Below are 16,605 nucleotides of genomic sequence, written 5' to 3' on the forward strand. Positions count from 1 at the left end.
ATTATTATTATTATTAAATGAATCAGTATCTGGTGCATAATTGATTAACCACTTGGCATCCAGTGCAATTTCTTAATATTTGTACACACATGTTAAATTTTGAATTTTGGGCTAGAAAACTGTTTACAACTCCCAAACAATTAAATATTTTCTAAAAGCAAAAGCCATGCAGAATTAAAAAAAATGCTGGTTGCAGTGATATTTGCACAAATGTTTATCTAATCAATATTTTTAGGAAAAAATACACTAAAATGAATGTTAGCGCACACAAACAGAATATAATAGCTATTTTTAGGAAAATAAAAGATGGGGTTTTGTCAGCAAAATAGATATCAAACATGTGAAGCCTTAAAATTGCATGTGCCCATAAAATGGCAATGAACTACTGTACCCAAAACTGCCCATAGGCTCATCAATTTAGAGTTGACAGTGAGTGACAGCACTTTTAATTATTGCTCTCACTATGATCTTTGCATCGATATGTAACATGTGTGGTGCAATTTTTGCATGTAGGCGCACCCAACGTGTATCTGTGTGTGTGGGCAGGGGAAGAGGAGGCTTTAAAATATTTTTATTTAAAATTTAAATAACTTTAAATTTAAAAACTTTTTTGACACATAACTTTATTGCTATCCCATAGGGGGGCTAACAAGGCACTAGGTAATAGAATAGAGGAAATTACAGGTCAACTTTATGGAATTATCAGAGGTCTATTAGACCCATAATGTCACCTATGGACCCCAAAGAAGCTGATGAAGTATAGATTTTTCTTCATCAGTTTCTTTTCCAGCCACTTCAGGAACGTACCGTCCTTTGTGTATGCTATCCCTTGCATTCTGGGTGCAGGACAGTGCGATGAGTGCACGGGCTAGTGGGAATGAGCCTTTAAAGAGGATTTAATATTTTTCTAACTTTGGAGAGATTTTCTCAATGGGACCAAAGATCGGGTAAGTATTTTTTCTTTAATTGCACCCCGAGACCAAAACAAGCAGTTAATCCTAGCAGTGTGGGGGTATCCCCACAGCAAGGGTTAACTTTTTAAAATCCTGGAGTTCCTCTTTAAGAAAGTACACAAAAAAACTTCCCAATACTCCCTGCCTTTGAAAGAGTGCCCAAATGATCCTGCTAAAGTCAAACACACATACTCTAGAGACAAAGGGATCAGAATTCAGTTAAACTACAAATATGTATTTGGATCATTAAAGGGAACTGGAGTACCCAGAGGAAGCCAACATAAATACTGGAAGGTGATACAAAGTACATGCACACTCCCAAGTGGGACATGAACACAGGATCCTGAAGCATTACTTGGTTATCATATTCCATTGTCAGATATGAGAGTAGACAATTATTACAGCACTGTAATACATGCCATCTATATTTCCACCTTTAAACAAACAGGCACAATTTTGTTTTTATTAATATCTATTAAGATTATGCATTAAAGATGCAAAGTAAGAACAAAGTGTCTGATGCATACATAGAAAGTTATTTTTATAATACTATGGGGTCTATTCACAAAGCTGCCGAAGGATCTGGCCGTAGCAAGGCATATTTATAAAGATTTTGACCATACACCCTGGAGGAAGGGCATTCACCCCATTCTGCTGTGAGATTGCCCTGCACATTTGAATCTTCGTTAGCATTTAATTGCACATGCATCACCCATCTGCAGAACACATTTATTTGCAAGTATACCAGGTTGAGGTGGCACGTTATTGCATTATTATTTATTATCTGTCATGCCAATTTGACAATTTTTATTAATAGAAGAAAAAAAAAAAGCATCCAACCCTGAAATTTAAACGGTTCTGTCACAACCTAGTGACCTGACATTTTTTTGCTGCGAGTCAGCAACAGGACCAGTAATTCAAATAGATTCCATCTTACTCCTTACTAGATATAACCCAAGATAATGGGTGGGTGCCGAGATGACACCAGAAGCCTCTGCAAAACAGTATTACGTGGTTGAAAAGTCACTCGCACTCCAATGAGACTTTCAGTCAATGTCTTTATTGACAAAGGAATTGTCACATCGTATAACTATATGTTGTGACAATTATTTTGTCAATAAAGAACATTGATTGAAAATCTCATTGGAGTGCGAGTGATTTTTCTATCAAGCAGCAGAACTAGATTTTCTCCCTTCCCCCTTTTTGTGACTTGACAGGGAAGGAGCAACAGAAGAGTGATGAGATTCACCCGTCAGCAGGTACCCTGTCAGTACATGTCTTTGAAGCACACCTGATTGACCCCAAATACTGGCCCTTCCTCTCTTAGAGGGTTCTTCACACAGCTGCCAAAGGCAGCTGTGTGAATAACCGAACCGAAGTGAAGTGAGCTGAACTTAATAAAAAGGACCTGCCACCTGTGCTAACCAGCCCCCATGTGATAGAACAAAAAAGTGTAAAAAAAAAAAAAAGGTTAAAAAGTTGACATAAAAAGTTACATATAAAAAAAAAAGTTAACATAAAGCCCTCTACTTCCACATTCATAAAACATAAACATACGCCAGGAGTGCCTACGTGCAAAAACGACAATTGCACCACCCACATAACACATCGGAGTGAGCACAATAATTCTAGGGCCACCACTCACTGTTAACTCTAAACTGATGAGTAATAAAGGCTTTTAAAGCACCACTTTTGGATTAAGGGGCAATTTGGAGTAGCATAGTTTTTTGTCATTTCACAGGCGCATGCAATTTTAAGGTTTAACATCTTTGGTAAGTATTTATCCAACGCAACCCCATCTTTCAAATTTTATAAATGTATTATTAGGTTTGTGTACTGTTTCCTTTTAGTGTATTTATTTCTAAAAAATAATTTTGATAAACATTTGTGCAAATATACTACTTTCAGAAAATATATAATTGTTTTAGGGTTTTAAGCTGTTTTCTAGCCATATATTGAGATTTTAATATTTGTGCATAAAATGAAAAAGATTGTTTCAGTAGCGAAGTAGTTAAAAATAAATATCATGATTTTATAAAATACAAACTTCATTCAATCATGTTTAATATCAACCTGGAGCTCAGCTTTAGATATTGGGTGGGCTGACATCACATTGTTGCCAGAGCATGTATTTGCTGTCACTTTATAAATATGCCCCTTAGAGAGAACAACTCTATTGTATAAACATTGGATTTGGTAATGATTTAAAAAAAGAATATTGCACTATATTAGCAAAATATGTAATTGAAATACATGCATGTGGACAGTTTTACCTTCTGATATAGTTGTGATTCTGCTGAGCCACTTCTTTAATTCACTCTCCTATATCACACTGCATAACCAAGAGGGTGACACCACTTTCTTTGTTACAGTTAAGAAATACAACAGTGTCACCTGCTCATGGCTAGTCTGCTGAATTGACAATGTAGGAGAAGCTCACAACGCACATCTCTGTGCTCTCCATTCCTCTAAGCTTGTCCACAGTGTTAAAGTGATAGCACTGTGTAATACAGTAGAATTCTGAATGTCTGATAATGCCGTTCTGAATTCTGAAATTTTTTTCATTGTAGTTTTTAGTTCACCCTAATAGTGAAATTCATATTTACATTTGTCAGATATCTTATTTATTGTTTTTTACATTTTTGATGAAATTACATTCTAGAAAATTAAGAAAAAAACAAAGATGCTTCCCATGTAAATATTTCTATATTTGGCTTATTGTAAAAATCACCCCAGGCTATTATCATTAATACTTAACCTTTTTCTGAACTTAAGCATTTTCTGATTCTGATGTTATTTGGGCAGGGTTAAAGAAGTTGTAAAGTGCCAGTATGCACTATCCTGATATAACATCAGGTTTGTATTAGGAATACATACTACAGTTGTTTTGATAATGCAATCAAAGTTTACTTGCGTGCTACCTTCTGTCTGCCCATCACGTTCAACATCTTCTTGGATTCCCAGTGTGCTTTGCATCTCTTTACTTGCTGCTTTGTTATTATTATTATTATTATTCATGATTTATATAGTGCCAACAGTTTGTGCAGCACATTACAATATTAGGAAGACAATACAAGTCAAGAGAAGATGGTAAGGATGTCCCTGCAATCTCAGTTTTGCAAGGCTACATAGTCCATCATGCATTGCTTCCAGCAAACAACGATATTGTTACATTATTCAGGCATTGAGTTGTAGTCAAGAAAGCAGGCTCTATTAGAGTTGTGACCCAAAGACGTGCATATTACAGGGCCGAGTGAAATCATGTCACTGCATTGAGGAAGTACATCTTAAGTACATCTTATGCACATAGTACAGCCATTGCTCACTGGACGCCCAAAGGCTTTTTTTATGTGCAGACTGCTAATGCCAACCAGTAAAAAAATTGAATGACTTCATAGTAAAGAAGAATAAAAAGAGAGCAATAAAGAGTTCCACGATCTGCTGTGTCAGTTATGAGGGGGTCCTCCTTTCCCTGTTACCTGGATTTCTTTTTATCATATATCATGAAGAGCAGAATAGGAGGTGGTGAAACACACAAAGGTTAGCAGGTAGACCCACAATTCCCAGGTGGGTAGAAAGAGAATAGGGAACTCTGACAGATCCTTCTGTTAGGGGATTGAAAACATAAGAAGCCAGGGGCTGGCACAGCCCTCCAGGCCCCATCTATAATTTATTGGAAAACTTCACTTGATTAAAGAAAATTATAGCATATAAAATTGCTACACAAACCATTTAGTAATTTAGAGGGTTATTCACTAAAGGGTGAAGAGTTTGGAAAAGTGAACAATCTAGGACAACATAGCTGAACTGGAAAGTGAGCTGAATTGAACAATTTTTCCAAATCAGCTATTTTGGCCTAGATTGTTCACTTCTCCTGCCTTCTCCAAACTCTTCACCCTTTAGTGAATAACCCTATAAATGTTATTGCATTTTGTATTTCTGTTATGTAATTTTCTAAAACTATTCAAAAAATTCAGTGCTGTATGGCAACCTGGAGGATTTCTGGACACGGTTAGTGTATGGAATGCCCCCAGAAATGTAATTTCCTGCTTGTGTGATTGGCTGACAGATTTTACCAGACGTCTGTAATACGATACAAGTAACATTTTAGGCATTCCTTTGCAATATAAATGTCATTTTTGGTGACATAATCCCTAAGGGATAACTACTTCTATAGGGATTGCAGCTTTCCTCATAGGCACACTGAAAGTGCACCAGATGGTTATAATGAACACAAACCCTCCTATTCTGGAACAGTCTGGAAAGGACATTGTGAAACAACCAGTTTTCCTGCAGTACAGAAAAGTGGTCAGGATCTGCAACAACGTGTGTTAAAATACTTGCAATGTAATTTGTAATATGTAGATCTGTATCTAAATAAAAATAAAAATAATAAAATATGTGTATAGTAAATGGATTTAAAAGAACTAGGAGCAGACACACCAATCACCCCGTTGCCACTATCTACTTTTTCTGCATAGTAAAATTCTTAGCCAATAGAAAAAAGCCTTTGTCACATTTGCACTTCATCTACAGCTTATGAACCAATAAAAATCCTACTTCCATATTGGTAAATACTATAGGTCAATTTAAAAAGCCATCAAAGAAAAGTGAATCCTTACCACATTCAGTACTGTCAAGTACTTCCACTGTCCACCGTACAGGAAGACTCCAGCCGGCGGATCTTTTAGACTAACACTTAAAAGTAAATAGGCGAGCGAAAAATACCATATAAATATTGAGCAGTGATACAGAAGGTGAGAAATTGTGGCCATGATCCAGCAGCCTTATAAGTATTCCTACTGACTAGTTCCCCTGAGCAGTTCTTGCTGTACCAGCTTCATTGAAAGAACTGAGGACCATTGAGCTTTGTTCTTATTAATGAATCAGATTTGGAACAAATTGGTTCTCCAGCGTTAGTTAACAACTCTCATGAAACCTCTTTGCACGCTGCGGATTTCAGTCTAGATCAAGGAAGATTAAAGTTGCGTAATGTCATATGAAACAAGTAAGATCATTGTTTCTTGGAGATTCTTATGCAAAAAGAAACAAGGATCATTGTTAGATTTCTTGCTCTGAGATTATTTTTTATTAAATGCCGAATTCAAGTTGTCATTTTCTGAACAGACACTATATGATTTTAACATAAAGACATGTAACTATTACATAAAATGGTTGTATAAAGAGGTGCATTAAGCTGTAAGTTAACCTTGCCTGATACATTATTTTACTGGCTTTGTTTTGGACAGTTTTAAATATATATATGATGACTTATTATAGCCTGTATAAAGTAAATAATGCTGTGGGAAAAGTGAATATAATTGCTTTATCTCTTTGAATAATGAGGGTTGTTTAAACATTGTGAAAGATGGATCCTGTGTGGAGCATATGACCTCATCTAACAAGGCAAATACTAATGTGCAAAGTCTAGTAACATACAACAACCAGTCAGAAATCTTACACTGGTCTGTCTACAGTAAACTGAACCCAGGTTATTACGGGTTATTGTTTTTTGCACTCAACATTGTCTTTACTATTGAATTTTAAAAAACCAACAACAGGTATATGTGAAGGTCTCTGAAAAGATCATGTACCATGAATTTTATAAAGCACCCTTTCACCTACAGTATTGCTTTTCATTCTTAAAAAAAAAAAAAGAGGGTAACCTATTACAGAAGCACTTGTCCACTGGTCAACCTCAGTTTGTGTAAGGACTGTTAAAGGGAATGTATAGTTGTTGCATTTTTGCTTTATTTTTTAGAAAACATGTGAAAGGTTGGCTTGATATACATGATCTTATCAATATGTTGGTATATAGATATAAATGATCTTATCAATATGTTTGTATTATTCTATTATTCTATTTTAAATAGGTCCTGAATCAAAGTAAATAAGGCAGTGTCAAAATTCAACCAACTAACAGGCAGTATTGCAGATCATCACTGACTTTTGGAGATAGATTTGGGCAACTTTAGTGATAACATTGTTGATCTTAATGAGTTTTATTCTTGATGCCTTTGCAGTTGTGGTGCAGCATTTGGAATTGAGCTGTCAATTTCTGAATGTTGTGGCAGACTCTTAATGGTGCAAAAAAAAAGTAAGCTCTTTTGTAATGTTTGGTAGGGTAGTTTAACCTTAAAGAAGAATTATGGGGTCAGTGCTTTTCCCCATAGTTCTCCTAAGGGTCACGAGAGGACATGAACTAGCCTGGGTCCTCCCGTGACCCAAAGCTCAGTATATCGCGAGCTACAGCTCGCGGTATACTGAGACCGCCGCAGCCGGGATGGATCTCAACATTACTGTCGAGATCCACCCAGCAGCGTGATTGACAGCTGGCTCTGCCTATCTAGCTGTGCCTGCCCCCTCCCAGTCCGTTCCGCCAGTCAGCGCTGGAGGATCGGAGCGGGGAATCCCTGCAGGGAGCTGTGAGTGACAGTCACGGCCCTTTGCAGGGACATGATCGAGAAGTGAGCGAGCAACGGTAAGTGTTCGCTTACTTCCCGATCGTGTCGACAGTTTAATTGTCACACGTCGGCTCGAACTATGAGGTTGAGTGAAAATCACTTACCTCATAGTTCTCCTTTAATGTCATTAAATATGCCTAATTATGTGGTGTTCATGAAGGAAGTAATTACTAAGGTTTATTCCAGATAAACATATGTGTAAAATGATTGACGTGTAGGTACCAAACTGGTTGTGAATGGCTGGTGACTGGTGATTTACAAGGGAGCATAACATTAGTTGGCACTGTCAAGGACTTGGCTTTATTGTTTGTATTAGCATGAATGTACTTTTGAACAATTGGTGCTTTCATGATGTTGGTATTATTTGTTACTTGTTATTTGATAAAAGCTGTGGCCATAACATTCCAATGAAAATAAAATAATATGCACCATAGTGTATTATTTAAGATGTATAATTAAGAAGCAGGTGTTTTGTTTTTGATGTTTAAAATCCCTCTGCCCACCCAGCCATACCTGTTGTTGTATTGTACTTAATATATCAAAAATACATACTTTTGTTTCTAATGCTGGCCATAAACAATCACACTTCCACTAGTAAAGTGACAGATGAAAGCAATGCTAACAATAAGTAGTGTGTGGCTCTGGGAGTTTCCAAGCACAACATTCAGTAATAAATATGTAATGTAAATAGTATTGTGTCTGCCTGGATTGTGCATGTTGATGCTAGAAATGAATCCTGCCTTCAAGAATGTGTTTTTTTGTCTGTGTTCTGTGCACAAACTACCAATTACACACATCACTATGATTTAACAATAAGCATTACCCCATACACAAACTGCTTGACTGTAATCCGGAACTCATCTACAGCAGTCTAATTGGTCATCTTTGGTTCAGGTTTAGCTGCAGGTTCAGGTTTTGGTTCAGGGTTAGCAACACCTATCGCACATCTCTTGACCGGCCAGGAGATCCTGAATAAAAGGTGTATATGTAAAAAAAGGTTTAAATCACATGTAGTGGACTTGGAGGGGGTTACTGATTTGCATTCACTCACATATCTTTGACTAGGTTCTGCTAGTACTGTCTGGAGTGAGATTCTGTGCTATACATGTACAGGTTGATTAATTTGACCCCTATCAAGCTCCCCATCTGCAAATGACTAATCTAGCAACACATACACTCTAATGGCTCAGTTCTCATTTGGCTGCCAGCAGGTGGGGCATTGAGGCTGCCCAATGCTTTGCATTGTCTCCCTGGCAGTTGCTTAAAGTGACACTAAGCTCAGGAGTTAAATCTTAAAAATGCCATCAAGTATCCTAACTATTAACAAAAATGTAACTTATTTGTGTATCACTCGGCTGTAGATCCTCAATTCAACTCTGAGTTCTGCTGAAATTATCCTGCCTTCTGGAGGGCGGCTACTTTGTTCCTCATGGTCCCTGTGTGCAGTGGTGTATTCTGGTTTGGGGCTGCCCTAGGCAAGGCAAAACTCGGGCACCCCCCCCCCCCCCCCCATACACACTAAATTTCTCCCACCACTTCCTGTTTAATACTTTGTGCATAACCTGTCAGATGCTGGATACAGTACACACGCTGTATCCAGCTTTTGACATGTTACGCTATTAGCGTTGCAGGAAAGCTGCGATCTCATGGGTGCTTTGCAGGATTTGTGGTGAGCTCTGCGATGTCTATGGTGGGCAGAGCCCACCACAGATCCTGCACAGCCCCCTGAGACACTGCAAAGCCCCCCACAGATCCTGCACAGACCCCCTGTGGCACCCGCAGTCTGCTGGATCTCAGGGGGGCTGTGCAGGATCTGTAATGGGCTCTGCCCACCATAGACCCAGCAGAGCCCACCACAGATCCTGCAAAGCCCCCCTGAGACCCGGCAAAGCCCTCCACAGGTCCTGAAGAGACCCCCTGAGACCCTGCAGTATGCTGGATCTCAGAGGGGCTGTGCAAGATCTGTGGTAGGCTTTGCAGGCTGCAGAGCCCCCTACGGATCATGCAAAGCCCCCCACAGTTACTGCAGAGACCCCCTGGGACCCTGACATCTGCTGCAGCTCAGGGGGGCTGTGCAAGATCTGTGGTGTGCTTTGCAGGCTGCAGAGTCCCCTACGGATCATGCAAAGCCCCCCACAGTTCCTTCAGAGACCCCCTCAAACCCTGCAGTCTGCTGGATCTCAGGGGAGCTGTGCAAGTTCTGTGGTGGGCTTTGCAGGCTGCAGAGCCCCCTAAGGATCATGAAAAGTCCCCCACAGTTCCTGCAAAACCCACCAGAAGGTATTGCACAGCCTACCTGCGACTCTTTGGTGGGCTGTGCAAAACCTATGCTGGGCACTGCCAGCGCAGTCCACCTACCTGGCACAGGAAACCCAGCCTCCTCCACTGCCTCAGCGCCAAATCGTCTCAGCTTCTTCCCCCGACTGGAGCCTGGGCGACGCTTCCCGCCTCCTCCATCGCTGACCAGTCTCTGTCCTTGCCTCCTCTGTTGCAGTCTTCGGCCCCCCGCCTCCTCCGTCTTCACCCGTCTCTTCGATCTCTGCCCCCATCTCCTCTGTGTCCGCCCACTGCTTCCTGCCGCTCCGTCTTCACTCGGCCACTTCCATCCCCGCCCCCATCTCCGCACCCTGACTCCTGACGCTCCGTTCCTGTCTCCTCCTGCTCCACCGCCCGCCGCTTCCTCCCCGCAAGGCTGTCGGTTTCTGTGCAGCCCGGGAACTTTTGATCGTACACCGGCTGCCTAAATGTTTTTGGGGCAGCATTTTTGCCGCTCCCTGGGAATCTCCCGCCCGAGGCAAACGCCTTGTTTGCCTCGCGGCAGATACACCCCTGCCTGTGTATGTTGTGAAGTAGCCACTGCGCCAAGCTTGCTCCCATGATAGACTTCAATCTCACATTTACAGGTCTATTCACTAAAGGGTGAAGAGTTTGGAGAAGGCAGGAGAAGTGAATAATCTAGGACAAAATAGCCGATTTAGAAAAATTCTCCAATTCAGCTCACTTTCCTGTTCAGCTATGTTGTACTAGATTGTTCACTTCTCCTGCCTTCTCCAAACTCTTCACTCTTTTGTGAATAGACCCCCTTAGTTTACTCATTTATATTGAAGCTATAGTCTACCATGGGAGCAAGCTTCAGCAGCTCTGCCTAAGCCTCCCTACTGACAGGCAGTACTGTAACATCCATTGTGATGATAATATGTTACTACACTTTCGATGTAAACACTATGTGGAAGCACATTGTGGAACTGCTGATCTCAACCTCATTGTTAAAACAGCAGTGGGCCAAATAGCGATGGCTGGAACTTTCTATGTGTACAGCAGTACAGCAGTTTATAAACCTTTTTGTGATTCTTGCTATTCCTTATATTATCCCATCTTAGAGCCCTCCTGCCACAGCTCTATATCAATCACTAGATAGCAGCTGTAAAACTCTATGTAAATCAACATGGTGACAGTGTACAAAAACAATAAAAATATTCATAATATTGTTAAAGTTCGAGTAACCTTTTTCTAAGGATAGCAGAATTCATTGCCATTAACCAATCAGACAAATAACATGTTTGACATTTTTATGTGCACTTACTCACCTCTGTGTTCCTAGTAATCAGTAAAATGTACTATAATTTGTTCAATTTTCATTAGAAGGAAAGCAAGGTAATTTATTCACTAATACAAAATGTGATCTGTATGGGAACAAACTGTTTATGTATGATATGCTTGCTTTAATAATTCATTCCACCCACTGCCACCCACGTGGAATGTACAGGTTATTTAATCATCCGAAAACAGCTGCTCAAGAGAAGCCAGTGGAAAGAGTTTCTCCCATAAGAAAATAACACTTGTGTGTTGCTCTGTGTTACATGGGTTGACCTGGCACTAATCATTTACATTCAAAATCACACGTAAGGATGAATATATAATGCAAATAATTGTATAAAACTAAAGGTTAAAATGAGTTTCTAGAAGACAACATTTCAGATCTATGATAAACGCCTTCATATGCAGTCCTCAATTCCTCTAAACACATGCATAGGGTTTGCAGACTATACTACAGTATCTGGACCCAAAAAACTTTCTAATGCATGCTTAATTATGTATTTATCTTACTATACTTATTTAAAATAAACCTACCGTTGGACAACTTCATTTTTTCATTCATAAATTCATAAATTCATGTTTTCATTTTTCTCCTACATAGCAACCCTGTCTTACAGGCCTCTGATGGAGACTACAAGTGGCCTTTTCAACACACATTACACAGGCAAGATTAATTGGTCACTATCAGAAAACCGACCCTCAGAAATGCTGTGCAGCCATCCCTGGAGTGCATGCATGTAGACAGGAGTGGCTGCTGGAGATCGACAATAGTGAGGTGTAACACAAAATAAAAAGTGGTGAACATAAGTGTAGCTCTGTTGTTAAAGTAGAATTGAAGCCAAAACCTTTTTTTTTGTATAGAGCAGGGGAGGGTTATAACCCCTGTCAGCTTTTTTTGGCATCTGTTTCCCTTCACTTCCTGTCCAATAGCCACAATAGGAAGAGAGGAAATCTCTCCACAGAGAGGGAATTCTCTGGTGGTTAGTAGGGTCACAGAACTGGTGTCCCCATTGGAGTTAAATAGAGAGGATGAACTACTAAGGACACAGACAGCCATAAAAATCTGACAGGTGTTCTAATCTCTCTCCATTCTACCTGAAACTTGTACGGCTGATTTCAGCAGTACACCGACTGAAATCAGCCGTACATCGGCTTGCTGCGGCTGGCTTCAGGTCGGCCGAACATGCTCTGCATGTTCGGCCGACCAGAAGTGCAGAAGGAGTTCGACTCAGCCGATCCAGATAAAAAAAAAAAGTAGAAAACGATTGGGCGGAGCTAGCAGTGACAGCTAGCTGCGCCTAACTGTTTTCTATTGGCTAAGACCAGCTGTCATTACAATGAGAGCTTTTCCGAGCCGGCGGTGATATCAAAGCCGGCTCCGCTAAGCTCTTATCGTAATGATAGATCAGCGTCCCTGGTTACCTAGTAACCAGGGTATGCTGTTCTGCCATTACGATGAGAGCTTAGCGGAGCCGGCCTTGATATCACCGCCGGCTCCAACAAGCTCTCATGACAGTTCAGCGTCCCCTGGTCACTAGGTAACCAGGGGATGCTGAACTGTCGTTACACACTGAGAACTCAGCGGAGCCGCCGTGATATGGTAACCAGGGGACGCTGATCTGCAAGTGGCCTGGGCCAGCCGTGAGATGACAGCTGGCTCTGCCCCTTGGCCAGCTTCTGCCCCTTGGCCAACTTCGGGAGCTGTATGGGCTATAGTGAATAAGGGGTCCTGGGGTCGAAGCTAGCCGAAGGATCAGCCGAAGCTACGGCTAGATCCTTCGGCAGCTTTGTGAATAGAACCCTAGATGTTTCTCTCCTAAAAATACAACACACCTCTGTAGTATACTGAAGGCTGAGCTTCCACAAGGTGGAATATTGGGACCACAGTACAGTCTCTCTGGCAGTAAGCCTACTTAGTTGGGTCTTGTGTAGTGCTAGTGGGACCCCCAGTTGAAATTAACCTTTTCCCAGGGCATAGTACTTACTCTGCTGTATCCCTTGCAGTAACAGCATCCAGTCCATGGATGTCTTTTAAAGGTTTATTGAAGAAACAATAGAAAAAGGTGGTATATACAAACAGTAGCATGTCTTCTTAAAGCTGACAGTCCCTGGATGAGGCTCAAACTTATTCGCTGTACAACAGTCAGATGTTCCAATATAATTTGTTTTAGTATCTGCAGCATCAGACCAGTGGAGGTTTAAGTGTTACTTCCCTGAACCCAACAATATCTCTTTCGCTACAAGATCAACATGGATGAGATCCAAGACCAGTGGGGGTCTCCAGTGTGGCTCAAATGTCCCCAATGAAATCCTTTTTTAACAGCAAGATCAGCGTGGGTAAGGTTCCTCTTATTCATCAGATAGCACAGGTAGCCCCAAACGGCTGAAGCCCTCAGGCACCTCAGACTCTGGCAACTGCATGTAGGCAAAAGACCCCCTCCAGAAGTCTGCTCAGGATGTTTGGTAAAAGAAAAACTAATCAGTGATTGGCTAGACAACAAACATGCATGGCCAGCACATGCTGCATCACTGAGCACACCTTACTAGAGAAATCCCTGCACTACAGCAAAACTACCGTGTTTCCCCGAAAGTAAGACCTACCAGTATAAAACAAATTTAGATTTAGACAAGCCTTAGGCAACACAACCCTATGCAGGTATTCCAGTTATAAAATGGCAATTGTTTATGATAACCAACACTTTAACAAACTGAATGTAATTTAGTAAGTGTTTACGTTTGTACGTCTATTTAAAAAAAAAAACTTTAAAACAGAAGCTGTTATAGACCAGAATCCAAGGCATCTTTGATTTATTCATAATTATAACATGTAACTCCAAAAACAACTTTTTTTCTAAAATTCTTTATTTTAAGAAAAAAGAAGGATCCATACAAAAGTACAGTACAATACATTACCATACAGTGGTAGAAAAGATGTAACGTGATAAATAACTGTGTAAATGTACAAAAACATGGACCCGTTGGATTTTGAACTTTTTTTTAAGGACAACAAACAAAGCAACCAAGAAAAAGGGAAGACAACAGTTAGTAGGTATCTACACCCCACAGCATGCCAACCTAACTGAAGTCCTTGACTTTAAGAGGTAAACAGTAACCACTGTTGTTTAAATGTCTGAGATGAGAGCCTCTCTCAGGGGGTCATAGAGAAACAAAAGGGGTAAAGAAAAAGAGTATAAAAGAGCTGAAATATAAGAGTCATAGACACTAGAAAGAGGGAGAAGATGTACAAACAAACCCTAGGATAGCAAAGAGAACGAGAGTACAGAAGAAAAAAAGGTAAAGTAAACATAGAAAAAAGTAAACAAGTAAATACATGAATGAATACACAACCAGAATGAAGAGAAGGGGAGGAGAGAAGAAGAGTGTGGGAATTAAAGCAGACACAGAGGAGGAAAAGAAAACAAAACCAAAAATAACTTTTACAGTATATCTAAGCTTACGCTTAAACTCTCACTGCAATTCTGGAGACACAGCAATCCTCTCTGCGTGAAAACACCTACTGCTTTTTGAGGCTCACATGGCTCTAAGGCTCTATCAGTCAATTAAATAAAGAAAACAAAAAAAAATACTGCATTTGTATATGGATCCTCCTTGTCCTCTGCATGTAATTACAGATGGTTATAAACCAAACTAGGGATGTCCCGATGCCACTTTTTCAGGCCCAAGTACAAGTACATCCCCTCATGTACTTGCCGATACCAATTACCGATACTTTTATTTTTCTAAAGCAAGGTTATATATCTAGTACATAGTAGTTTCTGCTGTCCTGTAATACAATGGAATAATAGGTACTATTGTGGTATATGTAGCCAGTGTAAATTATTGTCCAAGAAAGTACACAGTTGTTTCATTGTCTTCCATTGTATTAGAGGAACACTGGACCCAAGCTTGTCAGCAATAGCCTGACCTTGTGCCATACCTGACCATAAATGGCACTCATGGTACAGTCTTGTCATCTAGTGTTTGTAAAAAGAAATGCACCCTTCATAGAACGCTGTTCGGCTATTCACTTCAGGCTGGTACGGCTGATTTCAGCCAGGGGTCTATTCACGAAGCATTGCTAGATTCCTATTGGCTATTTCAATTTGCAATAGCCAATAGTAAACTAGCATTGCAATCCTATGGGCAAAAATATATATATTTTTTTTCTATTTATCTAATAAAGAAAAATCAGTGTTTCTCTCCTGGGCGGCCGGGAGCGGGAGACTCCCAGAGCGCCCGGCAGAGTTTTTTTTTTTTTTGGCGGCAGCAGAACCGCCGGACAATAGAAAACTGTTGGGCGGAGCTAGATGTCATTGCTTGCTCCGCACAATCGTTTTCTATTTTTTAATTTTTCATTTTTTTTCTTTATTCTGACACAAAAATTATTCAAAGATCAGTGTTTCTCTCCTGGGCGGTCGGGATGCTGATCTCCCTGCAAGTGACAGGAGCCAGCCGAAAGATCACGGCTGGCTCCGCCCAGCTGTCAGAAGCAGGCTGTCATTCGTGAATAGACCCCTTTGAGAGAGAAACTGCAAGATCAACAAGCCATTTTCCTGGTAACACCAGATACAAGAAGTCCTGTTTAATAAGTAAACTGTGGACCATCTATAACAGAAGTGACTTTTAGCGTATCCTATTGCATAAACACTATGTATGCAAAAATGTAGCAGCCTGTATGTTTTCTGTTGTTTTTCTGTAACTGTAGGCAATTTGTATACACAGCATTCTTATTTACAGGGTTATTCACCAAAGGGTGAAGAGTTTGGAGAAGGCAGGAGAAGTGAACAATCTAGGACAACATAGCTGAACTGCAACATGAGCTGAATTGGAGATATTTTGTCCTAGATGATTCACTTCTCCTGCCTTCTCCAAACTCTTCACACTTTAGTGAATAACCCTGTTAGTAAAAGCACATTAATGCTACTACTGTGTCAGTTTCCTTGGTTTTACTACAAGAATTAGACCTAGAAGATTAGCCATAAAGGTTAAAGTGACACTAAACTCAGGAGTTAAACCCTAAAAAAGCATTCAAGTACCTTAACACAAATGTAGCTTATTTGTGTATCACTCAGCTGTATATCCTCAAATCATTTCTAATTTTTGTGCTGTGTGTGATGTAAAGTAGTCACCGCTCCAAGCTCACTCCCATGATAGACTACAATCTCAATGCAAGTTAGTAAACTACATTTGAGATTATAGATATCACGGAATTAAGCTTGCTGCGGTGGCTACTTAATGCATTTTTAGGTTTTAACTCCTGAGTTTAGTACCGAACTTTATTACCATTCTAAGTAACAATTCATAACAGAATTTAAGAATGGGGAAAGAGTACATTTCCCAAACACTTGTATGAAATTCTATTTTTGCCTCTGGTTACACAGATCCATTCACAGACTGTACAGAAGATATGAATGATTAATGGATACATCTCCCAGAGGTCTATCTAACCGAAACTAGTTCAGGAATTCTTCCAAGCTGTCCTGTGTACTGAGCATTTCAAAAATACTTTTTTAGAGTTTAACTCAAGGTCTTTCCAAATGTTTAAGTGAGTCAGCAGTAACCTTTAAAACTGTGCTGTGTGAGAGCTGTGT

The 16,605-nt window shown here is 40.2% G+C and overlaps 1 protein-coding gene across 1 annotated transcript in view; it reads right to left on the reverse strand.

Moving 5' to 3' along the window:
• LOC108802994 (androgen-dependent TFPI-regulating protein-like) overlaps positions 1-5,786 on the reverse strand; it is a 29,086-nt gene extending 23,300 nt beyond the window's left edge. Inside the window, exon 1 of the mRNA XM_018574845.1 lies at positions 5,576-5,786. Coding sequence (XP_018430347.1) covers positions 5,576-5,728 — 153 coding nt within the window. The 5' untranslated portion in view covers positions 5,729-5,786. The remainder of the gene's footprint in view (positions 1-5,575) is intronic.
• Between the last annotated feature and the right edge of the window lie 10,819 nt (positions 5,787-16,605).

Source organism: Nanorana parkeri, unplaced genomic scaffold, assembly GCF_000935625.1.
Source record: "Nanorana parkeri isolate BGI_ZX_2015 unplaced genomic scaffold, ASM93562v1 scaffold3281, whole genome shotgun sequence".
Classification (NCBI taxonomy): Eukaryota; Metazoa; Chordata; class Amphibia; order Anura; family Dicroglossidae; genus Nanorana; species Nanorana parkeri.